At 46.2% G+C, this 23,620-nt stretch overlaps 9 protein-coding genes across 9 annotated transcripts; 4 read left to right on the top strand and 5 right to left on the bottom strand.

Annotated features, from left to right (window-relative positions):
- Window positions 1-1,311: 1,311 nt before the first annotated feature.
- Window positions 1,312-2,997, bottom strand: LACBIDRAFT_295379 (uncharacterized protein; the record flags this gene model as incomplete). The annotated part of the gene is made up of 10 exons (XM_001886475.1): window positions 1,312-1,583; window positions 1,673-1,698; window positions 1,765-1,862; window positions 1,911-1,958; window positions 2,103-2,171; window positions 2,261-2,392; window positions 2,534-2,593; window positions 2,642-2,794; window positions 2,857-2,866; window positions 2,923-2,997. 10 exons carry the CDS (start codon window positions 2,995-2,997, stop codon window positions 1,430-1,432), a joined length of 825 nt encoding a protein of 274 aa, XP_001886510.1. The 3' UTR covers window positions 1,312-1,429.
- A 557-nt stretch (window positions 2,998-3,554) lies between these two features.
- LACBIDRAFT_308069 (uncharacterized protein) lies at window positions 3,555-4,039 on the bottom strand (the record flags this gene model as incomplete). Its single annotated transcript, XM_001886474.1, has 3 exons — window positions 3,555-3,695; window positions 3,795-3,927; window positions 4,035-4,039. 3 exons carry the CDS (start codon window positions 4,037-4,039, stop codon window positions 3,555-3,557), a joined length of 279 nt encoding a protein of 92 aa, XP_001886509.1.
- Window positions 4,040-4,261: 222 nt separating this feature from the next.
- LACBIDRAFT_295378 (uncharacterized protein) lies at window positions 4,262-6,587 on the top strand (the record flags this gene model as incomplete). Its single annotated transcript, XM_001886561.1, has 7 exons — window positions 4,262-4,315; window positions 4,631-4,802; window positions 4,982-5,137; window positions 5,270-5,656; window positions 6,088-6,118; window positions 6,210-6,410; window positions 6,512-6,587. 7 exons carry the CDS (start codon window positions 4,262-4,264, stop codon window positions 6,585-6,587), a joined length of 1,077 nt encoding a protein of 358 aa, XP_001886596.1.
- Window positions 6,588-7,004: 417 nt separating this feature from the next.
- LACBIDRAFT_308067 (uncharacterized protein) lies at window positions 7,005-7,255 on the bottom strand (the record flags this gene model as incomplete). The annotated part of the gene is made up of 2 exons (XM_001886473.1): window positions 7,005-7,031; window positions 7,085-7,255. 2 exons carry the CDS (start codon window positions 7,253-7,255, stop codon window positions 7,005-7,007), a joined length of 198 nt encoding a protein of 65 aa, XP_001886508.1.
- A 700-nt stretch (window positions 7,256-7,955) lies between these two features.
- On the top strand, window positions 7,956-8,662 carry LbMsrA (methionine sulfoxide reductase A; the record flags this gene model as incomplete). The annotated part of the gene is made up of 3 exons (XM_001886560.1): window positions 7,956-8,256; window positions 8,322-8,384; window positions 8,442-8,662. The coding sequence occupies 3 exons, from the start codon at window positions 7,956-7,958 to the stop codon at window positions 8,660-8,662; spliced, it is 585 nt and encodes a 194-aa protein (XP_001886595.1).
- A 964-nt stretch (window positions 8,663-9,626) lies between these two features.
- LACBIDRAFT_308065 (uncharacterized protein) lies at window positions 9,627-10,566 on the bottom strand (the record flags this gene model as incomplete). Its single annotated transcript, XM_001886472.1, has 4 exons — window positions 9,627-9,796; window positions 9,855-9,930; window positions 9,982-10,329; window positions 10,378-10,566. The coding sequence occupies 4 exons, from the start codon at window positions 10,564-10,566 to the stop codon at window positions 9,627-9,629; spliced, it is 783 nt and encodes a 260-aa protein (XP_001886507.1).
- An 844-nt stretch (window positions 10,567-11,410) lies between these two features.
- Window positions 11,411-12,802, bottom strand: LACBIDRAFT_332094 (uncharacterized protein; the record flags this gene model as incomplete). The annotated part of the gene is made up of 9 exons (XM_001886471.1): window positions 11,411-11,482; window positions 11,571-11,597; window positions 11,659-11,790; window positions 11,825-11,952; window positions 12,008-12,033; window positions 12,083-12,142; window positions 12,428-12,566; window positions 12,593-12,657; window positions 12,699-12,802. 9 exons carry the CDS (start codon window positions 12,800-12,802, stop codon window positions 11,411-11,413), a joined length of 753 nt encoding a protein of 250 aa, XP_001886506.1.
- Window positions 12,803-16,107: 3,305 nt separating this feature from the next.
- On the top strand, window positions 16,108-16,874 carry LACBIDRAFT_308064 (uncharacterized protein). The gene is made up of 4 exons (XM_001886559.1): window positions 16,108-16,189; window positions 16,290-16,561; window positions 16,620-16,647; window positions 16,705-16,874. Exons 1-2 carry the CDS (start codon window positions 16,170-16,172, stop codon window positions 16,549-16,551), a joined length of 282 nt encoding a protein of 93 aa, XP_001886594.1. The 5' UTR covers window positions 16,108-16,169; the 3' UTR covers window positions 16,552-16,561; window positions 16,620-16,647; window positions 16,705-16,874.
- Window positions 16,875-19,673: 2,799 nt separating this feature from the next.
- On the top strand, window positions 19,674-21,871 carry LACBIDRAFT_393526 (ectomycorrhiza-upregulated binuclear zinc transcription factor). Its single transcript, XM_001886558.1, has 8 exons — window positions 19,674-19,771; window positions 19,830-20,098; window positions 20,151-20,767; window positions 20,827-20,958; window positions 21,017-21,156; window positions 21,214-21,321; window positions 21,382-21,538; window positions 21,588-21,871. The coding sequence occupies exons 1-8, from the start codon at window positions 19,685-19,687 to the stop codon at window positions 21,629-21,631; spliced, it is 1,554 nt and encodes a 517-aa protein (XP_001886593.1). The 5' UTR covers window positions 19,674-19,684; the 3' UTR covers window positions 21,632-21,871.
- The last annotated feature ends 1,749 nt before the right edge of the window (window positions 21,872-23,620 follow it).

The raw sequence follows: 23,620 nt of genomic DNA, 5'->3' as shown, positions 1-23,620 counted from the left end.
GCGCTGGGTCGTTAGACTGTTGAAAGTGGGGAGGCAGGAACCTCCTTCAAGTTCGGTGGGTGTAAATTTGAGCGATTTGACTTCAGGGCCGATACTCTTCTGTAATCACAAGAAGTCATGAGGTCAACTGAATCAGGGTTCACTTTTTTTCTCTTGGCTTTTATGTATCCCTTCTTTTTCCCTTCCCTTATTCCGCAGACCTTTTTTTTCAACCTGGTGTTATGCCTGCAGTTGGGTGATAGTCCGGCTAATGTCCCCCTTGTAGCACAGCTAGCGAGGTCGTAGTTACCTGGTTAGCTATGTAATGTATAATTCCAATTCATCATCCACAATCGGCTTTTTCCGAACAACGACCCTCGATCAGTTGATCAAGAACCTGAGTAAACTGAATGTAACCCGTCCCGAAGCCAACGGAAATCGACGAAACCGTATAGCGGAGTGGTTCAATATGCGGGAAACAATGGACTTAAATACGCGTTTGGGGGCCAAAAGCTGCACAGGTGCACCTTTTGGTTCACATAGTTCGAAATTGAAAAAGAGCGACGCGTGCAGGTCGTGATTTCACGCGACCATGCTCGTTGGTGTTAAACGGAAGGTGCCGAGACAGTCACTCCGGCTATGGTGCAACAACCCTAAACACTGCCACTTTGGACAGTGGCCAAATTGGCTGCGAAAAAAATTTCAAAAAATTTGTGCTTTTTTCTGGCTACGGGGAGCTTGTAGAAGGTGTAAAAAGCTTGATTGAGCATTCACCAGTGCTTCCTGACGATTCCCGTGCAAGGGAGGGCAAAAACTCCAACCAAACTGATGTCTATATTTGGGAAGTACCTTCCTTATATGGCCATGTGGCCAATTTCAGCCAACCAAAAGAGAATAACTTGGTCAGTTTTCATGCAAATCAAAATCAGTTTGGTAGTTTTGTTCAGCTTTGCAAAAGAAGCATTTCTACCAAACAGATAAGAAAAAGGGGGAAATTTGGACCCTGAGTTTTGATTGCACAAAAGTAGCGGTGTTTAGGGTTGTTGCACCATAGACTGATGGTGGACTCGGCGAAGACTCGGCCTTTTCTGACTAACTGTGACTTTCCACCAGGCCCATCGATCCTGGACCATGCTATCTATGTAGCCTCAATCTTAAAAATCTTTAGTATGAACAAGACATGCCTCGCTCCATTTCGGAAGCTCGAGCACTGGAAATGGAGAGGAGCCATGTACTTACACACGAAAGCCGGGGATAATATAAGAGTAATCCGCCGTTAGAAGAACAGCACAACGTCGAAAATTAACAGTCTGTGACTGCACTCTTCAAGATGGTACACTCACCCAAAAAATTATCGCAAGTGAGTCTTGACACTCCTAAGATAGATAATTTATAAGTATACTACCACTACGCCTTTACATCAGACCTCTCATCGGCGCTTTTTTCCTGTTCATGCCTCACTTTTCCAGATTCGAGCCCAGCGCCACCTTGTGGCGAGTTTTGGCTCCGCTGTAGCCACTTGAGAATTCAAATGGAGTTCAATTATACCATCCGCCCAGATGATGTGCGCCTTGCTCCCATAGGCTCTGATGTCGAGCAACACCCTACTTGTCAACATGGAGTGGAGGCATCGTTCCACGCTTTCGAGAACATGTAAGTATTTTTCTCGAAGCACCCGAAAGGTGACACATACGACCAAAGTATATCCAAGTAAATATGCTGCAAAGGATTAGTGGTTATGCTTGAGATTGAGGTAAAACGACCTACCGGAAGGGAGATACTCACGATGACGTTGATGGTTGATAGAGCTGTAGAGGAACGATAAAGAAGAGCAGAGACGTATAGCATTCTCTTACCGAAGAGATAAATATAGATGAGGACGCCTGAAATACCGGTCAATAACAAGATGAGAATGTATTTGTTCCACTTACCATCGCGGTAGACAACAGTATGCAGCGCTGTATCGCCTGCTATTCGATCTAAAAATCTGATTAGTGGGCACAGAAGCTATTCATAAAATGTAGATGTACACGCAGAGATGCCAGGGATGACCATCAGTACTAAGATCGCTGCAAACAAATCGAAGGTAATCACGGCTCTCGTGATGCTTTGTAGAGACTTACCTGCTTCGTATACCATCAGAAGCACCCAGTTCATATATACCACCCTACTTGCGCTTGTGATGAAGCAACCTTGAAACGTGGGATACGGTCTATCGGCAACTGGAAATCTCGGAATCAGAATATGGACAACAGCATGGACCAGCGGTTCAGTCTCTCACATTTTAGGCTGCCTAAAAAGAAACCGGAGACCACGAAATTGGAACTAACCGCAAGGAAGAAGAGTATTGATAGAGCGAGGCCCACGCGACTGCTACGCTCCCATACCGCCCAAACGCGTAAGGTGAGCACGACTAGATCAAGAGATAATTAGGTTGGAATTAAGGTAACGAATTGGAGCCACGGACGCTCTGATAACGATATGCCAGTGATCATCAGTACTGGAAAGAAGATATGAGAGAACATAGGGAACCAAGATTGAAGGAGACTCATACATCCTCGAGCCTTCTCGACCATCTTGCATGCTCTAGGGTCAATCGCTGTTGATAGTTGATCTGGATGTATTGGTTGGATATCACATCGTTGTCACAAAATGTACTCACTCAAAAGGCAAAGCGCCACTGCGTCGACGAAGGGCAGATATCGCTGAGCGAAATATAGCACCTTCATAAAGGTCCCCTTTGACGACCAGACCAACTCCACCTCCATCCCCAGGGTTAGAAGATAGTCGTACAAGAACATCGTAGCTCCCGCGACTGTGATGCAAAATGCCTCGAATTAGCACCTGTCTTCCAACCCCGGCCCCGTGGTGACCCACCATCGAAATACTACATAGAGCCAAGTCAGCTTAGGAGAATTCATCGAGCTTGGTTGAATCACGCACCGTAACCAATCTCATAGATTCGACAATATCCGTGACCACCTTGACCTCCTCAATCAAGTCGCTTATTGTCGACATGGCGGGTCGTTCTGGAAAAAAAGAAAGTTGGAAGAGAACGTATCCGGTGAATCAATTTTGAGAGTGGTAAAATAAAAGGGGGAGAGATCGGCTTTCATTGTTTAAATGGGGATGCGAACGTTCACCTGGTGACACCTCTCAGTTTCCACGGAACCATTACGGAGAAACCACAACGTGTTCGTATGTATGTACTTCTCCCCACATGACTTGCGTGGATCAGGAATCACGATTATCGCTGCTGAGTATGTGAATCGAACATTTCACTCACATTCATCTTTCTTAAAGCCCTACCACAATAATTTGGCATATACATTTTGTGGCGCCTCGCCGATGTTTTTCCATACGGCCTCTCCCAGGAACATTTCATGCTTCGGAACTAGCATGGTTGATGTCAATATTTTTCAGGGGGTTAACAACGGAACCTCACCACTGTCAATGTTGAAGGCAATACCGTCAGGATACATTATTTGACTGATAGTGGAATCCTACTTTCCTTCCAAAATCCGTCCGCAAACCGGAGGATTTGTACCTCCGAAAGCATCTGACAACTTTTCATTTTAACAAGGATACATCAACGTTGTTTGCGGAGTAACCGACGAAACATATGTTGGCTGGGAGTATCGGTTAATTGATATAACCGGGCCTCTAGCTGGGCACGACGTCGACGAAAACCATTGAATGATGATTGTGGGAGTGAGCTACCGACGACGGGGAAACGAGGACATTATTCGAAACGAAGAGGAGAGCGAGTAAGATATGTTCAGCGAGGAGAATCGTCCAATGACCGGCCGACTCACGCCGCTAGGAGAATAACGAAGTTGAGGAAAACGAACGTGGACTTCACAAGAGAGTTGTGTACGCCACATATGTGGGTCAATGCCCGATACTCCAAGGACAAAATTAAGATTAAAGGACGTGTGTGGGTTGGTGCTGATAAGGACAAAAAGATGAGCAAGGGTGACTGGAGGGACGACAAAGGTTAATTCATCCTGACCGCCCACACAGTTCTTGATATAAAAGCAGAAAAGAGAACTCACCTCATCCCATCAAAAACACAGGGAAGTCTTCCTTACTGTGCTAGCTTCCGCCCGCACTTACTTAAAGGAGGCTAGTAAGTAATGTGGCTTGAATACGACTAGGCACCCTATTCAGCTTGTCGAAACCGTAGTCACTTTAGTAACAACCAATTGGACGGGTTCACTCACCAACGTAACGGCGAAGTGTCCTATGATGGCAACTGAGCGCCTCCGCAGAAAATGCGACTATGACAGTCAACCCCGCCTCCAGCCCCAACAGCCAGACGATCCAATCACTTGGGGTGCGCTCGACGACGACTAATTCCTAGAAGAAGGGAGGCTATGGAACTCCAAAGGGTGACTACCTTATTTGAATGAGTCTAAGTCGATGATACGAGGATATTCCGAATTTGAAACATCGTGATCGTACCAGAGGCTCACGCCTTGACTGCCGAATGGGCCGATTCTGAGGGGGTTTGTAGCTGCGGCAACTGATTGTCGTAAAATAAATGCCCCCGCCTGATTAGAGTGGTGATAGTAGTAGTAGATACTGGGGGTGTAGTCATGTTGATTTTTCGTTGCGCTTGCACGTGACGTCATTGATATCGACCTTGCAGTGCACTCGACTGCTCTGGTTCCCGCTTTCTCTTTCATCACTCCTAGTATCACAAAAAACAGTCACCTCCGCCATCGTTAACCATTTCGTGAAATCGACGAGGCATTTCCTGATGCGAACCCCTTGTTATGGGGAGGAACAGGCGCATAGGGAGCTGATGAGGTGGGTTGAAGGTGGGATGAGCCGTTGATGGGGAAGAGGAAGGGCATTTGTCGAGGGGAGGCAGGACGAGCCTTCTCATCCGCAGATCAGAGCCAAACGCTTGGAGAGTCCGAGCTATAGACACACCCAATACCCACCATCATCACCAAACCATCCCCGCCCACACGCAGTATTTGCTTTGTCAAAGCAGCTCTTGACGCACGCGTGTCCCCGGCCTTAATCCTCGTCATCTACCACCATTTCGAAAGACCACCGCCGACTCTCTCTTCTACGTTCACGCAAACCTCAGTTTCGGCAGGGAGCAGCAGCGCCGCTTTGTCGTGGAAGAGCGTGACGCAGGCGCAAGGTGAGCTTGCGCTTAGAGTTGGAGGGAGCACGTTGAGCGGGATGAAGTTCCTTGGGGGGATGGCTATGATGCTGCTGTGAAACGCGGTGGAGGTGCTGGGGAACCGCCACCTGCGACGATGGCGATTAATAGGTTGTTCTCGAGGAGCGCCGACGAAGGGAGAGGCGGAGGAAGATGAGGAGAAGCGGCGGAGGAGGCATTCGAGTGAGCCCTCCGTTGCTGCTTCTGCGAATCAGGTGTTTGAGAGGGAGAGGATGGGAGGAGGGTATCATGTTCGAGTGGTTGATCTGGCTTTGCTTGCGACGATGGAGATGGGGAATTCGCGGGTTGTGCTTGAGTTTTGGAGTTCGCGAAGTCAGCCTAGCGCGGATTTGAGGTTTTCTAAGGATGGGTGTTCGTGTTATTCCGAGGGACGGGCATCTTATCACGGTGTTTCGCTACGCCCGACTCCTGCGGTTCTTTTTGGCGGTAGGGGAGCGGCTACTTCGCCTCATGATTACGCGGATTCGCAAACGGGAAGTGGGTCTATGCGGCACTTGTATGATTTGCGTCGCGGTGGTTGAAAGTGTAGATTGGGCTCAGATGGGCGGTGGTTGGCGATTGGGACGCGGAATAGGACGGTGCATGTCTTTCCTGTGAACCCGTATGGCGGCAAGGTGGATGTAAATTTGGAAGGGGGAGCTACTGTCAGTCTTTCTTCCTCCTTTTGGGAAAAAGATTGGTTGAGAACAGTTCATTCCTTCTAGATACCAGTCAAGACGGAAGTGACCCCCTTAGTCCGCCCGTCCCAGGTATCACCTTCGTCAGACTTTCGAAGGATGTTATTTTTGTAATCGGCGTTAACCCATCAATGATATGGAAGGATATGGAAGACCCTATAATACGAACGGGGGGCCATTCCGCTCCGTTACGCTGAGTTTTATAAGGCCAAAACGCCTGAAACATTCAAGCTCCCCTCTCCACAAAACCAGCTGAACTCGGGTGAGTGCTCCCTGTAGATTTTTTAGCAATCATCTGCCGACCTTAATCAACTCGAAAGTTTACAGCACCAGAATGAAATTGTTCTACTCAGTGGCTGTCAGCATGCAAACGGCGTCATCCAGATGGCGTCGGGGTTGAAATGCAGCACCGGCTGCGCAGCTTGCTGGCTAGATAACAACAGCAACGGTGCGGACACCAAGTTTACATGCACTGGAGATTGGGGGGTTCTTTGTGGCGGTTTATGTCCGAGTGGCTACAATAGCATACACTGCGCCAAGATCGAACGTTGCCTGTGAGCAGAAAGATTGCCCAAAAGACGAGTGGCATCTCACTCGGTTTTTAAATAGGTGTGATTTGACTCGAGATAATTGTGATGACTTTGGCCCGTGTCAGTGCGGTAGCCTTCAGACTAACATCTATTGCGGATCGCTCGATGGAAGTGGAGCATGTCAGACCTCCTGATTCCTGAACCCCGGGCCCCGTACCTCTTCCCTTCTAGTACCATACCAGATAAATTAGCTCGTCGCGCATTAGCCTATTTTTTCATAGGAGGCACTGTGAATAAATCAGGACGAAGTAAAAAAATAATCAGGCACTCACCATTTGACTAGGGCTTTGAGCACCTCGGGCCTGACGCTTCTCAAGCGCTGCGTGGCCTCTGAGGGGTGTGCTGAGCGTGACAGAGGGATTAATCACCATATTTTTGCACGGTATGCGTCCTGAGAAACTCTTCCAATGATAATGTATTGGTTCGTTGGATTTTGGCTTGTGGTGCAGGAATTGATTGAGAGACGTCGCGCTTCGTTGTAACAAAGCTCACGTTTATCGGTAGGCGCGTATATGCGTCCGGTTGATAACAGGCCGTGTATTTTTTTTGCGGAATGGCTTATGGATATAGAAACGGATGTAAAATCTAATTTAGGTGGGTGTATAAACGATATCGTACGGGTCAAAGTAATCACTTACCTGTAATTCAGATGACAATGCCGGAAAGACGGGGTAACGGAGGAACGTATCCCCTGTGTAAAACATGAAAGGAAGCCTGAAAACTCGAGGCAATTCTTCGAATTCACGGTGAAGAAGAGTTGAGCTTGACGACTCCGAGTCGGAGATGACAGAAAATTGCTTCGCGACCATAAAGAATCTATACGGCCCGTGTAGTCTGCAGACTTCAGAATAACGTACTTGCTAGAAGAGAGAAGAAGTAAGACATACCTGAACCGACCGTCGAGAAAAATTTAAAATGAAAAATCTTTCGTTGCTACGTTGGGTGACCGTTCGCCGCGGAACTCTTTGGCATGCCTAACGCTTCTCCGTGCATATAGAACGGCGGCGACTTCTCTTCCCCACTCAGGAGGTGATCCATCGAGCGTGTTACGTTACGCGTTGTCCGGACAACTACTTTTTTTTTTCAGCAACAAGGCAAGAAAACAATTTGAAGAGAGATAAGGCAAAGATAAGGGTACTCTCCAGGCCGCTGCCCGACACCCCGTGTATTCACTGTATAATTCACACCACCGCTCCAATCGTCTACCGAACGCATATAAAAGAAAACACTTGGCATCTTATTTTCATATACACAAGGCTATGCTCCCGCTCGATTGGCTTACTTCCCGTGACGTCACCCGTCCGAGTCGCTTCTTATCGCATCACGTGGGTGTAGATTTTTAATCCACATTTAAACAAGCAGCGAACGATGGGCGGTTGATGGCATAATTGCGCCATAATTCCCCTTGCTCATCGGCCTGCCTGAATGCTCGGAAGGATCAAGTCTATCTTGTCTTCATCCCGCCCTGTCCTTGACCCAGCTGCGTTCCAAGCGCCAATGTCGTCTCGTATGTGTCCTGCGCTTACTTACTACGTGTCAGTTACTGATGGCGAGGACGCCGTAGCTTCTGTCCAGCCTGAAATCGCTACGTTCGCTGCGGGGTGTTTCTGGGGCGTCGAACATATCTTCTTGAAGCACTTCCCCCCGTCGCAGAATAAGGGGATCTTGAAGACTGCGGTGGGGTATACGGGTGGGAACCCCCTGGTTACGAACCCGAGTTACAAGCTGGTGTGTGCGGGCGCGACGGACCATGCAGAGGCGGTGAAGATCGAGTTTGACCCGTCGATCGTAAGCTATGGTGAACTTGTTGGTGTGTGCTTTTCCTTTCCCTTTTCTTCACTCGTTCGATGGTGTTGAACGGGTGAATATGATTAGAGTTCTTCTATCGTAGTCATGACCCAACAACGGTAAACCGCCAGGGAGGCGACACCGGTAGCCGTAAGTCCCCACCCTCCGTCACTCGTTCGTTCGCTCAATCATTCATCTATGACGCAGAATACCGCTCAGCAATCTTCACACACTCCCCCGAACAAGCTACCACCGCCCAATGCTTAACGGAAGAAATCCAGGCAAAGTACTTCACGCCAAAGGGAAAGAACATCGTCACGGAGATCATCCCAGCCGGCACGTGGTGGGACGCCGAGGATTATCATCAGCTGTACTTGTTCAAGAACCCGAATGGGTATCAGTGCCCGTCGCACAAGTTACATTGGTAGACGTTGGATCGGCGGTAAACGGACGGATGGACGGACGGAAGGTTAGATTTTGTGGGGGGAGGGTGTTTTTTGTTGTTTTGGGTGCATACATGGAGTCATCTTCTGCTCGTACCGTGTATGTACATCCTATCTATTAGCTTTTGGTGTACCGAGCGCATGTGCTGGCGCATATATCCACCCTCATCGATCATCGATCATCGATCATCCATGAGGATATGAGAAGATTGCTTGAAGAAGATCTGCCGCCGAGCCGTTATGAAGATATCACACATACGGTTGCGTTCAGCACTAAATGAGGCAATACCCGCCCTTCAGAAAGTTGAACTCTACCTTCTATCCATAAACATCCTGTTAGCCCATCGGTGGAACTTGGCACAAATCGACGTGTGAGTGACGTGACTGGGTTCGAGCCCCAGAGCAGGTATTTATCTTCGTCCGAACCGATACGTTTCGTCCCCTAGTTACTGTTCGAGGTTAATAGGACGTGTACGATTTGTTATGTTTCATACATAAATCTCTGTACAATGTAGATAACTCTCTGTTAGTATATCGGTTAGTACACGCGCCTGTCATGCAATTGTATCACTATAGCTTGCACCGCGCGAAAGCTGGGTTCGACTCCCAGACAGAGAGCTTAATAATCAAAATTTGACCTTTTTTAAAATATGTGCCCTGCCTGCGGTTTGCAAAATGGACGGAAAATTAACTGCGTAGCCAAAAAATATTCACAAGGAATAGTGACAGTGTGCATTTTGGCGAATTCAATTTTTCAAAAATAGTATGAGACGTCACATACCGTAGTTGTGGCAAGGCGACACCAACTCATTTTGCTACCACGCGTTTCAAAATAGTGAACTTTCCTAGACTGCTTGGGAATACGTGTAGTTACTAGTACTACGTATTTTTTACACAACCTTCATCATACCACGTCCATCGCGTTTGTAAATTTCCGTCAACAAAAAATTCAGCTGGCGATTACTCCCAAGGTCGAATGAGGAAAAGGTACGATCGCCCGCCAGACCTCGTCGTCTTCATATGCATTTTGTGGGAATTCTGCCCACAAGGTCGTGCCAGAGTCACTTAGAAAGTAACAGGAAGTGAAGTTTGTCAAATTGTCGGCAAAGGAGTCGCGATCTTTACAGATGGAATGGTTGAGTTTGTGGTGAATATCCAAGTCACGGCGTGTGCTTACTGTATGCTGAAGGAGGCAAAAAGGTTCCAATTGTCGGATTTGTTTTAATCATATGTTTCACGAACTCAACTGCTTCCTGATGCGATGGTCAGACTAAGGCGAAGAGAAAATACAGATCATCACTCGCCTTATAACTTCGGGGACGATTCATAAGTGCGACCGACTTAAATGTCTTTCCGTTCTCATGAGATAACTTGCTCCATGTCAACTGACTCCCCTCCACTTTCGCGACTGTCAAATTGACATAGCCGTGAACGAATTCCTGATTCGCTCTCTTGACGTTTATGCGCCCTTCAAAAACTCCCACTTCATCCACTCCAAACCGACTCATCGTGAGGGTCCAGTCCTGCGGAGGAATGTCGGCCCAAACCCAGTCGCCACGTCTGTTCTTCGTTGAACACCTTAAAATGGTGTTTTCGGGTGTCGGATCGAGCATATACTTGCCTAAAAGCTTGATGGCTTCGGAGGTAGCGTCCTACCATCTGTTGTAAGTGAGTTGGGACCGATAAAAAGGTTAAATCACCTCGTATGTCGTGGGGCAACTTGTTGTCACAACATAGTGATCTTGACCATCTTTGTACGCTTGGGGCAGAATGAACTTGATGGAGGTTGGCATAGAATGGGAAACCGATGGGATGATCGCAGGTTCATTAGTGGCAGTCTGAACTGGATCACCTGTGTTTGCTTTATTATTTGAGTGAGAGGATGGCATGGTATGTCGGTGATATCAGAGACAGTTGCAAGATGTTGGGAAAAGAGATGATCGTTTGATATTGTCAGATACCAGCGCTCGGCCCATTGGGCCATGGCCTCATGTTGTAATGTTGTGCAGAAGGTTTATGTCCTTCTTAGCTCAGTTGGTAGAGCGCGTCACTAGTATTGAGACCAAATGACGAGGTCAGTCGTTCAAGTCGGCTAGAAGGAATGTGATGTTTATCTTATTTTTCTCCTGGGCCTGTGAAAAACTGTACATTGTTACGAAAAGGAATTATGAAAGGGATTCTTGAATGAGTGTGAGGATCAGAGTTGGCAGACAGGTTCAGACTTTTCAAAAGCCTTCAACCGGTCGTAACATCTAGGTTCGAAGGGGCAACCAATAAGATCTTTGAGCTTCTAACCCCAGTCACGGAAAGCTGGCGTTCGGCATTCCCGAGAGAAATGAGAGATCGACGATTTATGAGCTTCCTCCTTCGCACCTCTGATCTCATAGCTGAAATTGATCGGTTCGCGAAGTTTTTCGATAGCGTAACGGTAAACCACGAGTCCGTAAGCTCAGCGTCGTTAAGAAAGTTAGCCTCCGTCGAACCTTGGCCATTTGACGTGAGCGTCAATGTGTGGTTCGCGTTTAGCATAAACAGATCGCGTTCAAATTCCCCACTTTACTACGGTACCTTCTCTAGAACACGGAAATGACCCCTTTCCAAAGGCGAGTAAGGATCTTAACATAAATCCTTCTGGCACCTTTTTTCCACTCGACACACATTAGCTTTACGTTCGTACAATACCTGAATTCCGAAAGGGATGATAATCCTCTTGTAAAAAAGAATTATCCTGGATTATTTTCGCATCAAGTATGACCAGCCTTGTGAATGCCAGGAGGCGTCAACATGATTAGGATAGTAAGTACGCTGGGGAAAGGGGCGCACATATTGATCCGTGTCATCCGCTAGAAACGTCGAAATCCCGCTGAACACTTCTCTCGACATTGACACGCACCGCCAACGGCGCGGGAGGGGCGGTCTTCTACGTCAAGAAACAAAAGGTTGGTATTTCAGGTTAGGAAAAGGAGAGCCACTACGCTCACGGAGAAACGACCGAAGGCAGAGGTGGATCTAGAGGTGGAATTGCTAGACCATTTTGCTTCTTCGTTGCGCGCTTGTGATTGAGCCGAGCGAATGTGCTTGCGTGAATTCAACCTTTTTGTGCCCTGTTTGAGCTTTGACGATAAATAGTAGGAGTGAGGAACTTACGTCGCGAGGAAGGAATTGGCGTAAACTGGTGAAATGTGGATCAAATGGCGAATCAGGAAAGGTAAGAACAAATTGACGTTTTGGAAGTATAACCAGAAGAGCGAAGAATATTAAGCTTTGTTCTAATGCTAGCCACTAACTCAAGGCATTAGCGTAGAATCGGAATGAATTTCGTCTGCTTACACAGATCATTGTGGCCAAAGATAGCGCTCTAAAGATAAATTATACAGAGGAGGAACAACGTCATTATGAACTCACGCCGTCAACAATGTCATTTCCAGTGTATACAAAATCAGCATGTCGATGACGCGGTTCAAACTATACAGAGCATTAATAGCGGAACCTCTTAATGGAAAAGACTCGCCTCATGTAGACTCGCCTCCAGTCTCTATGGAATCAAAACTCAAGACAACAGATGTGTTTTTTTGGGTCAGTCCGGATTAGGAGGGTTGTGCACGGGTAATTGATTCCATAGAGCGCGCCTACGGGCGCAAAGCCCGCTACGGCGATTATATAAAAAGCAAATAAAAAGTAAATGTTTTTTTCTCTCTTAAAAAGTGACTTTGGGATCCTTTGTTGGCTGCTCGTCGCCGAACCGCTTACGCGGTTCGCTCCTCGCAGCTGGCACCTTCAACAAGTTTCACGACGATGACGAAGCGGAAGCCAAACAAATGCAAAAGGGCTACAAACAGGCGTAACGTATCCCACGGTGGAGCCCTTGAGCGCTGCAGGCTAAAACCCACTACTTACGTACAGTCATCCACCCACTAATGATACATTGAAATTGAGAAATTAGCTTCAACAAATGTGAGCACAATCTTTCACCACAAAAACTACATGAAAATCTTTGATAAATGCCCTTCTATAAGTGTACCAAATTTCAGAATGTTTGAACAGCATTTGAGGAAGAAAAACCAAAATTAAGGGTGTATCATTGAGGGGTGTGACTGTATTTCGGCCATTTCTGAAACAGTCCATTTTGGAAACTCCACAGCATCGTCAATGCTGCCTCAAATGTCTCCAAATTTTGTACAGCAGTAGATATGAGCTTATATTACTTGTTGCAATTTTTTTCGTAAAAATCGGTGCGGTATTGAGTGACATATGAGCTAGTCAAAAGTGTATCAAATGGGGGTGGTGTATCATTAGGGGGTGGATGACTGTAGCGGGCATAAATTGGTAATAATTTCAGGCTGACTATGTTACATAATAACTCAGGTAAACAAATAAACTCTGTAGCGCCGCAGCGATCACATATAAAGGAAATAAGTTGATCTTGGGCTATTTTGGGATCGTTTATTGGCTGCTCGTAACTGCTTCTCTCCTCGCCGCCAACGCAAATTGATGAAGCTCCTTAGACTCGCTACCAGTTCGCTCGGTGGTGATCACGCTGTGTTTGTTCCATGTTGTGGCTTTGTTGTGGCTTCAAACATCAGGTGGAGAGTGAAAGGCAAGATCACCACCAAAGGACTGGGCGGAACAGAGCCAGATTTGTCGAGGTCCCCATGTGTGACACAACACTTACAGCTCTTTGCATAATTCCGTGAACACCGAGATTTTATTTTCCAGCGTGACGTGACATCTCACCTATTACTAAGCAATGTCCATCTCTCTTAACTCTTCACCGTCCTCAGCGTTGCCACACTATGAAGCTCTTATTGTCTATTCCAGTGCTATCAGTAACTCACCAAGAACCCACCGGAATGGATCCTACTCTCCCTGCCAGATCTTTGAGCTGGATGTGAATCCTGGTTCTGTGCATGGTGTTCCATAAGCTTATTGTTCTCCAAAAGCTCACTCCCCCCTCACTCATACAGAATACCTGAATAGCATTCCTGGTGGCCCTATCATCTTGCCTCAGTCTCAATCCCAGCCAATCGTCAATGTTTGAGGGCCTAACAGTCTGTTTACTGAATATATTGTTGACTTGCCCATGTGCTTGGTAGTTACACATTTAAAGTTTAGATATAAGCCCTACAGAGCAATCTACCCTATCACAAATTCCTCAATACATCAATAAGCCTTCCTCAAAATACCAGTTGTCTGACAGTGAGTCATGATCATTGTGCAAGACTCTGCAAGTAGAAACGATCCCCTTTTAGGTAACTATGTCACATCATGCCAGGAAAACAAAATCTGCATGTTCACAGAATTATGCAAACGGCTGTAGTGAAATTTCGCATTTTGCGCCAGAACATCGAAATAGCGTGGCAACACTTTCAAAAAAAAAGTGCTTGAGGCACATATTTTAATGGAGTGTACTTGTAAAAATAACGTGAATGACACAGATCCCAAAAACAAAAAAAAATTGAAGCTGAAGAATTAGGTACTGGCGGTGCTGGTGGTGGTGGTGGCAGAGGATAACTAGGATACGCAGCCTTCAAAAGGCTTCAAATACGACGGAAGATGAAACTGGTATCACTTGCTGCTCTTAAATGACAGGCCACATATCCCAACACAGCCTCCACCTCCACCCCTGGTTACATCTCCAATTCCTTTGATTCCAGCAGCTGAAGGCAACAAGAACAAATTTGAGGAAGGTCCAACTACAGATGACGTTGAGAACAGGGTGGCAGAGGAAACCTTGTCACGGTTGACTGAGGAAGATGTTGTGCTTGATATGGACGAGATTGTAGTTGAAGATGAAGAATTTGTCGATACAGGTGAGTCAGATAGTGACGAGGGTGAAGGCGATATGGGTAGTGTTGATGGCGAAACCTCCCAGAGCATTCACCAGTTGCTGGCGTGGCGAGGCGGCTGGCATGTGAACCTGGTGAATGGTGGCGAGACTGGCAAGACAGATATTCATTCAGTGAGTTGTTCAGAACACAAAAAACAGTATCATAAGCTCTAGTTGACATGTAAGGATCAAGTTAGCCAAAATTTCCAGAGAGCTTCACGAATGTAGCACCAATAATGGATAGTGAGGAGCATGGCACCTTCCGAATTGCGCTGCGGATGTATTCAAAACCCACAGATCAAGCTTTCGTCAATTGGAACACCATTTCAATGAAATGGAGTTGTTGAATCTCCGCTGATAATAGGTTTTCATACGAGAAGTGTGAGCCAAAAACATTTGAAAGTCCGAATATCACCTGGTGGATTGCCAAGTCTCGCCACCCCTTTGCAGAAATTTTTGGTCGCTAGGTGGCGAGGTGAGATGGCAAAGTTTTGCCAACAACACTAGATATGGGCCAGATGGAACGAGGAATGGGAGTGATGAGGTTGATGGCAGATGACAGTCGATACAGAGCAGACGTACCAATTTGATGAAATTTCACCAAGTCCCATGTCACAAAATGTGACCTCGACAAGACTCAATCCATTCAGCCCAGCCGTTTCTGAACGTAGCTTGCAGAGTTTGAAGAAACGGTTGGTCACACCTCGGGCCTGACGCTTCTCAAGCGCTAGACGGCCTCAGAGGCCAATTCTTTGTCTGGTGGTAATTGACCTCTGAGGGGGGTGATCCCATCACTACCCACGCTGTTGTCCCAAAAATAGCTCCGGCTGATGGTTGCCAGTGTCCAGGCATGTGCTGGACATGAGCGCTGAGCACTTGGCGCTTGGCTAGCCTGCGATGTCAACAACCCCTTCCAACGACAAACAACCTCCACCCCCTTCAGTGACATGTTGCCCACCAACCGCTTGCTCTGCCTACTCTCTTTGCGCAGCATTCTACACCACCAAACAGGGATTCATGCCGCCACCAATATCCAGCCTGGTATATATCAGCGTCAAATGGCCTGATGCACTTAACAATGGTGCGGAATTATGGTCGCTGTAGAAGGGTCATGGGAACTGGTTGTTTTTTCAATCCAGATAGTTAAGTTTTCTACCATTCATTCCTGATGGTGATCAGACCACACGAGGCCAATGTGCAGGATGTTCAAACTTCACACCTAGCCATCCACGGAACTTTCGACAGCTGAAATTTTTCTGAAACGTGAGTCTTTCCTTTATGTGAGATTCTTCTATCTCTATACTCATATCAGTATCACATTTCAAGCACTTTCCACCAATGGAGTCTGCTCAGAACTTGATGTGTCACACATTTACCTAGTGTTTGGAAGTCCGGTCTTGTGACTGGAAAAAGACTGTAACCAGACCAGACCAAGACCACAAAAGACCGGACCTGCGGTTATGGTCTTTTATTTTTGAAATGTAAAGACCGCAAAAAAACCGGTTAACGTGAACCGGTCTTTTGTAGCCCCTTAAATACCCTTTAAAACGCACCCAAGAACGTATGATTTGGTAAAAAAACGAGAGAGAGATATGAATTAAAATGTAAATTACTTTTGGGAATAATAAATGTACCAGACTTATTTTATAGAAGCACCAATTCCTAATGGAATTTAACGTTCTTGGGCTCGTTTTGAAGCTATTAGAGATGTTAATAAATTTACCGATTTATAATTTTAAAATATTGGCCTAAAGACCGGTCATAAACCGGTTAAAACCGATGCAGACCGAAACCAGTCTATAGACCGCAAAAAACCGTGGTCTGCGGTCTTTTTGTGGTCCGGTCTGGTCTTTTGACTTCTGGGGAAAAGGCAGACCGATTACGGTTACGGTTAACGCCCCTGGGCATCAAAAAACCGGACCGAACCGGACTTTCAAACACTACATTTACCAAATCTCTTGGTCACGACGCTCTCCTCCTACCTCAACATCTGCTCCGAATGGAAAGGACTGTAGTGATAGCAAGAAGTGAGGAAACAGGTGGATAATCGTTTGCGAGTGAGTACTGTATGCCGTTTGTAGTTCTGTTTTCTTCTGATGTTCCCTTGTTCCCAAGACATATGACGGTCACCCTCTTCTCTTCGGTAAGCCTTAGGTTCTCTCCTTTGATTGGAATGTATTCTGACCAATATATATTTGAGCCATGCATCAATGTGCTTCCCGAGTCTCGTTTCTCGAGTTCTCCTGACATGTCAATCCCGGCCGATGTTTTATCATTCTCTGCAGCTGGGGACTTCTTTATTATTTCGATGTAGGTTAGATTATCAATGGACCTTACAATATTAACTCTTGGAATACACACTTTCCATCCTTGCATCATCCAACTTTCAATAGAATTGAGAAATGACAGAGATTCTGATGTGGAGACCATAACATAGAAAAAATAACATCGGAGGCACTCATTCATATCCTGCAGCAGCTTTGCGTTCATAGAGACATAATAGAACTACTCTTTTGCATTGGAATTGGCTCGATGTAGGACAAAATTCATGGGGTTGTTGTTGTTGTAGGCTGTAACTGTTGCTACAATCCTTAAGACGATAATCTTTGCCCAACTTTGATGTAGTCTACGTGGTCTGACCTTTACTCCAGAAAAATATAATTTGAACCTCGCTTCCACCTCCTTCCTCAATACTAACTCAATATCGCTGGTTTTCATGCATTGGGCTACATGATGGCTGGCATTGGTATTTTTTTTGTACGGCGTGAATCAGTAGACATGAGATCAAGTGGTTTCCGCAGCATCATTTTAGTATATAGCGAAAGGTCCTTTCTGCTGGTGTCAGTTTTAACTGCACACTCTCAAAAAGTTCGAAATATAGTACCTGGTAATATGGCTCCCACAAAAATGAGGTCCACAGGTGCTTGGGGAAGAACAATTTGAAAAAGGTTCAGGTAATCGACTCACTTGAACTCTGCCTGTAACTTATGCCTCAAGGAATGCCTCAGTATTCTTCTCCTTGAAACCGGACTTGTCATTGGAGATAATGAGACTTGGATTGCTATGGTGAATTGATTCTAGTGCTGTGAATTTGCGAGGTCTGAGAAAACAAACCATCCATTGAGCAGAGTCTGTTGCTAAGATGTTGAATGCCTGAGAGTTACATCTTTTCTTTATCAATTCTGCATTTATGGTTAAACAGGGAAATATATACAGGAGTGACTATAATGGTTTCCTATTTTTCGACAATTTCTTTCTTCTGGGGTAAGCCTCCTCAAGATGGCCGTGAAATAGACAGGTGCAGCCACCACCATTTAAAATCGAACCCCCACCTAGTGTAAACCACTGGCAATATGTATAATTTTCAGAGTTATGAAATTCTTATTTTACAGAATGAGCTAGGGGAGCGAGCGGGAGGGCGTCGCGGTACTGTTGTCCCGGGAATGTGGGCTCCCGATGGAGTTCTGGCACGAAGTTTAATCCAGAATTCTTAGTCTGTGTGCTGAGTGAATGGACAATGGCAATCATGGTTTCAGAATATAACAGTTTGCCTACATTTTCAGCAGATTGAGGAAACCTGGCTGCGGGTAATGTAGGTCGAGTGCTACCTCGCAGTGCAGCAACCGACAGGCTGTCGCTTTGATGCTCTGGCAGCTATTTTTAGACGTGAAAAGAAGCGTGCTTGATTTGGATTTTTTATGCCGGTGCGAGAGCGGCCACACCCCTCAGAGGCCAATTCCTACCATCAAAAGAATCGGCCTCTGAGGTCTGCTGTCACTCAAAAGCGTCAGGCCTGAAGTGGTTGGTCACGAGCCTAGAAGCTCCTTTCTCTGATTTCACAAACAGGCGTAACGTTATGTCGGAGATTTAATTCTTTCGTCACAACCAGCTGAGATTGGGACGGCATTGAATCGGCGTTCTAACCGGTGCTAACTGTTGAAAGTTGCCCATTTTTCTGTTTTTTAGCCCCAAATTGGCTACAATCGTGCAACAATCGCGTCACAAGCTCCATTGCAACCAGTTGCCACCCTGGATGGGACCAAAATTGTGACTAAAAACTCTTTGGTTGGTTCTGTTTATAACGGCCATTTTGAAAGGAACGTCCACAACAAGTTAGAACCGGTTGTGATGCCTAATTAGAAAACTCCGACATACACGTATCCCACGAACCTTATCTAACCTCGCTTGCAACCCAACCGCAACCCTTACACACAAGGAGAAGGAAGCCGATCAACTGTAGTATGTGGCCACACAAGTTGGGCTCCAAAAGTAAGCAGCTGTTTACTGCGAGATCAATCTAAGTATTTCGACCACAGGTTTGACGATGCAGTGAGCAACCTGCTTGAATTGGCCATCGAAACGATGACTCTTCTGATGGACAAGTTCGAATTTGGCAGAGAGATGATGATGGCGTTTGGCTTGGTAGGCATTAACTCTTCAGTGTTTGATTGCAACTGATACGCAGATCTACAGGTGCAAAGAAGCTTGAATAAGTTCCAGTGCGGTAAACGCGTTTGGAGAACAAGATACGGTGGAACTCTTTGTGGATGAAGATGCCGCGGGCGCCTTTGTGTGACCGATACACACACAGCTAACGTCCTCATGGCCTCATCTACGGATTCCAGGCCTTCACGGTTTAACTTTTAAACACCATGCAGGCTAAGTCACGTGTAAGTAGTAAATGTTGACAATGACAGTTGCCCAGTGCTTGGTCACCGCAGCCACGGCAAGATATGTTCGCAGTCACCGACGTCATCTCTGGCCGCAACAAGTTCCTCCGATCCATCCGGGATTCCGGATTAAAAATTTCTGATTCCCGGACTTGTCGGCATACGCTTCGTTTGCAACCGGAACGCTGGAGCCCAACGGAGAGACAGACGTTTCTTCTGGCGAGGTATATAAGTAACCACTACCTTCAAGAAACGTGGAATCCACTTCCTAGTTGAAAGCACGACCACGAATTTCACCAAATGACATGTGAGTCGAACATTTTGAGTTAAAAGGGCGAACGCACCAACGCTTATTCATCGAGAAAAAAACGAGTCAGAAGGCTGTTGCCTGTGGGTACACAGGATTCATATGGGGATCGGCTTGGTGACTTCCGGAAGGAACTAGCAAATGCAAATTTCCCCCTATAAAACTGGTCGAAGGGGTGCGCAAATCCGCAAAACATCGACATCATGAGTGCAGAGAACCGTCAATTCCGGGGCGGGACTAGTCACCTCTCCAAGGCTACGTCATGTATCCCATGTCGTAGGGGGAAACTAGTGCGCTTTCCCCATCCCCCTCACCCTTACTTCGAGCTAACGTAACTATCATCTTTAGAAGTGTGATAGAGCCCGCCCTGCATGCGAACAATGTATAACTCACGATCGGTCCGAAGATTGTCAATATGAAGAGACCAACGTGCCCACACAAACAGAAATTCTTGAGGAACAGATTACACGCCTCGAGGCACGAATTCGCCAACTCAAAAAAACGCCAAATTCACAGGCCTCTATTACTTTGAGCGACCCTTATGCGAGTCGTCAAATATCTATTCTCCCGCAAAGTCCCGAGCACGATGAACTGATTCCTCCCACACTTGAACAGCTGTGAGTAAATCGCAACTTAATCTAAGAGATATCACCTCACCATAATGTATAGATTGAATAGTTTTCTGCCTTACTCGTCAGAATTAGGGTTCTTTCTCAACGCAGCGCGATTTAAATCCGCGATGCTCCTTGCCCTTCCCATCGGTCATCCGTCACGACCTGCGCCTCCTCTAATCTACGCTGTCTCTCTCTGCGGAATTTACATCTCCCGTCAGGCCAATAGTGATATACTAGAGGAGAGATACCGTAGACTAGCTGTCGAAGCAACATACTCAAACCTCTCAGGAAGTCACCCGCTTGAAATGATACACGGGATTCAAGCAGAGGTGCTCCTCGCATACTACTTCATCGCCAATTCTCGTTATCCAGAAGCACGATATCACATCACCGCTGCAGTTTCGATGTCCATTTACGCCGGGCTTCACAAAATCGGCCCTGCAACAACAACGGTCTTACTGCCTCCACAGGACAGTGTAGAGGCAGGGGAACGCATTATCGGAATGTGGAGCGTTTTGATCTTGGATAGGTCATTCGCCAACAGCCTCGGCGAAGCCCCGCAGATGATCTTTCCATCTGATGACCCATCCTCTCAATTTGTAACTCCATGGCCGTTAGATATGGGAGAATACGCGCAGGTGCGATGCTTTCATTTTATTCATCCGTCCCAAAGTAAATCGTCGATTCTCTCTTTTTTTTTTTTGAGGGCCATTTCCGGCCTAATGTGACAGCGAAAAGCACGATATTGGATTTTTTAAATGGACAAACGCCGCCCAACAGCGACAAATCCCCGTTGGCCATGCACGCCAAAGCAGTATTGTTGTGGGAAAAGGTTGCAGAAATGGTTCGCAATTCTGACCGTGGTGAGCATGCACGAAGATCAATATCTAAAACTAAATTGACTGTTCAAGTATGAACCAGGAATGGAACCTTCCAATTCTTCCGCATTCTTCACGGCTTTTGCAATCCTCGACGCCCAAATTCAGCACCTCCAGGCCTCTTTGCCGCCCCTTGCATTCATACCAAGTATCCGCAAACCGGAGCATGTAAGAAAGCTTGTGGTGTGTCACAGCATCCTCCACGCTTGCCTGATCAAATTACACGCCCTCTTCGCAGAGCGCAACGATGATTTGAAGCGCAAGCGGTTAGACGCGGCCAAGGGCGTGTTTGAGGGGATACTGATGCTCGTGCATGGCAATTATCAATTCCTCAACCCCACCATAGCGGTAACGTCAAACTCCAATCACTTCTCCTCATGCTCATCCTTATTTTTTCTCCTACCAAAGTACATTTGGCTAGAGGCAGCACAGATCATCATAAACGAGGTAAAATCGTTGCGATCCCATGAAAAATGGGGCGATTCCTCTGAAAGATCAATGTCAAATTTGATAGAGCGTGTGCTAACTGCAATACAGCCCTTCGCCAGCCATGGCTCACTGATGAGTACGTGATAAAAAATATATTTTGGAAATTTAATTATATCTTCTTGCAGGAAATGCTGTAAAGCAAATGGAGGACATGTACAATGCGGGATGACAGTATGGTTACCTGTCGGACAATCAAGTCAACATGATCATTCCGATCGTACAGCAATTACTGCCATAGCGCGGGTCTCGGAATTTCCTGCCTTCTTATATCTGTAGATTAATTTCTCGAGGTCCATCGTCGTGAACCTTTAATCAAAGTAGCTGACCAGATAATAATTCTTACAAGTTCTTTGTTAATACATTGTTAGAACAGCTTACAAGTTCTTTGTTAATACATCGTTAGAACATGGTGGGTGCGTGCATGGATCAAGTACCGTTGAATGTGCTGGGTAGCAGAACGAGGGCCAGCTGTCCGTCAGCCTCGTGAAACTATTTCTGAGTTGGGACCGCTTCGGAGTACATCCTGGCTATCTGAGAGTGTAATACCATGTGAAAGGAGCCGATCCGGACTGAAGCAGCTTCAGGGTGAATTGGCTCGAGTGCATACTATCAAAATTGCACATCACCCGAATGGTGGGGTTTGACACGACATTGAGAAGGAGTGTTTTTGTCGCCATCGGTTAGGTGCCTACCGATGATGAGGATGAGCCGACAAGATTCGTGTTACGGAACTTGCGCCAAGGAGCGACTGCGTGAATTAGGGCAGGTCATTCGAATTTCCGGCCAGATACCGGTGTTTGTGGGCTAAAAAGAAAAAGAAAAAGAAAAAGGGAAGAGGAGGAAGGGAGGACCCAAACCTCACAATATCAACACGGCGTGCAACAACACAAGCAAGCAACCTGCAGAACACTGAGCTGAGCTGCGGCAGTGTGTCCTGTGGGTGTTTGCGAGCTGTAGGAAACGGGGTAAAGCGGGATACTGGATACTCGCTCAGATTTGCGAGATCATCAGGGCTTGTTTCCTCCTTTTAGATTTATTTCGTGTTATATAAGCTGGATACTCGCTTAGAGCCTTAGATTACACAAAAGGAACAGTCAGATCTCTGATAAGATAGAACAAGCTTTAGACCCGTTCCTCCAGGACAGGTCACATAGTTCATGAGTTACAACAGAATTCCAATGCAAGTTCAATCCCTGCACATTTTTTCTTTGTGGAATTTGAGAATAGTTCGAAAAAACTAGTGTTTGAAAGTTAGGTTAGTTAACCAGAAAATAACTGGAAAATAACCGGACCTAACCGCAACACTAACCTAACCGCGGTTAGGGTTAGTTGATTTCGAAAATGGAATAACCGGTTATAACGAGCCCTATTATACACCTTCAAAACGCACTTGAGAACGTCGAAAACACTTAAAATTTGACTAAGTTACAGTCAAATCTCTAAAATATCACTCAAATGTGTAGACTTTCAAGGATAATTGCATAAATATGTCAATTCTTCACCGATTTTAGCGTTCTTGGGCTCGTTTTAAAGCTAGAATATGCAGAAATAATATCTATCAAGATACATATGAGCATATTTGCCTTGTTATAACGGATTCTTTATTTTTCGGTCCAAATAACCGACCGTAACTGGTTAGTTGCAGTCCAGTTAGGTTATTTTAGGTTTCGGGACAAAGGCTAACCGGTCTCGGTCTCGGTTACAGCCCCTGGGCACCCAATAACCGGACCTAACCGGACTTTCGAACACTAGAAAAAATGATCATTGAGAATGGTATTCTACACAGTAACAAATAGCTAAATGACTACCATGAAGCAGGGCACGCTGACGTGCCCTGCTTCTCATGAAAAAAGGTGGAGAGAGGAGCCATCTTGCTCACCTGGATTGATGTGGACAGTGATGACGACATGCATCATCACAGTCTGGACGTCATGGCACGTCTATTAGTGTTGCCGCGGCTTTGGCTTTTAGCTGGTTGAAGCCACAGCTGAGCCGAGCTGAGCTGAGCTGATGGATCTGGCTTGGCTACTGCTTGAGCCGGCTAGAGCCGGGATTTTGAGCCTCATCAACCACACATGCTAGCTCATTCAAAACAAATAAAATTAGCTTTTGTTGTACATATTATTTAACTAGTAATAGAATATACTGTAAATGAACC

This window comes from Laccaria bicolor, genomic scaffold (assembly GCF_000143565.1).
Source record: "Laccaria bicolor S238N-H82 LACBIscaffold_38 genomic scaffold, whole genome shotgun sequence".
NCBI lineage: Eukaryota > Fungi > Basidiomycota > Agaricomycetes > Agaricales > Hydnangiaceae > Laccaria > Laccaria bicolor.
The sequence above is the reverse complement of the archived record's forward strand: the minus strand, read 5'-3'. Positions and strand labels throughout refer to the sequence as shown.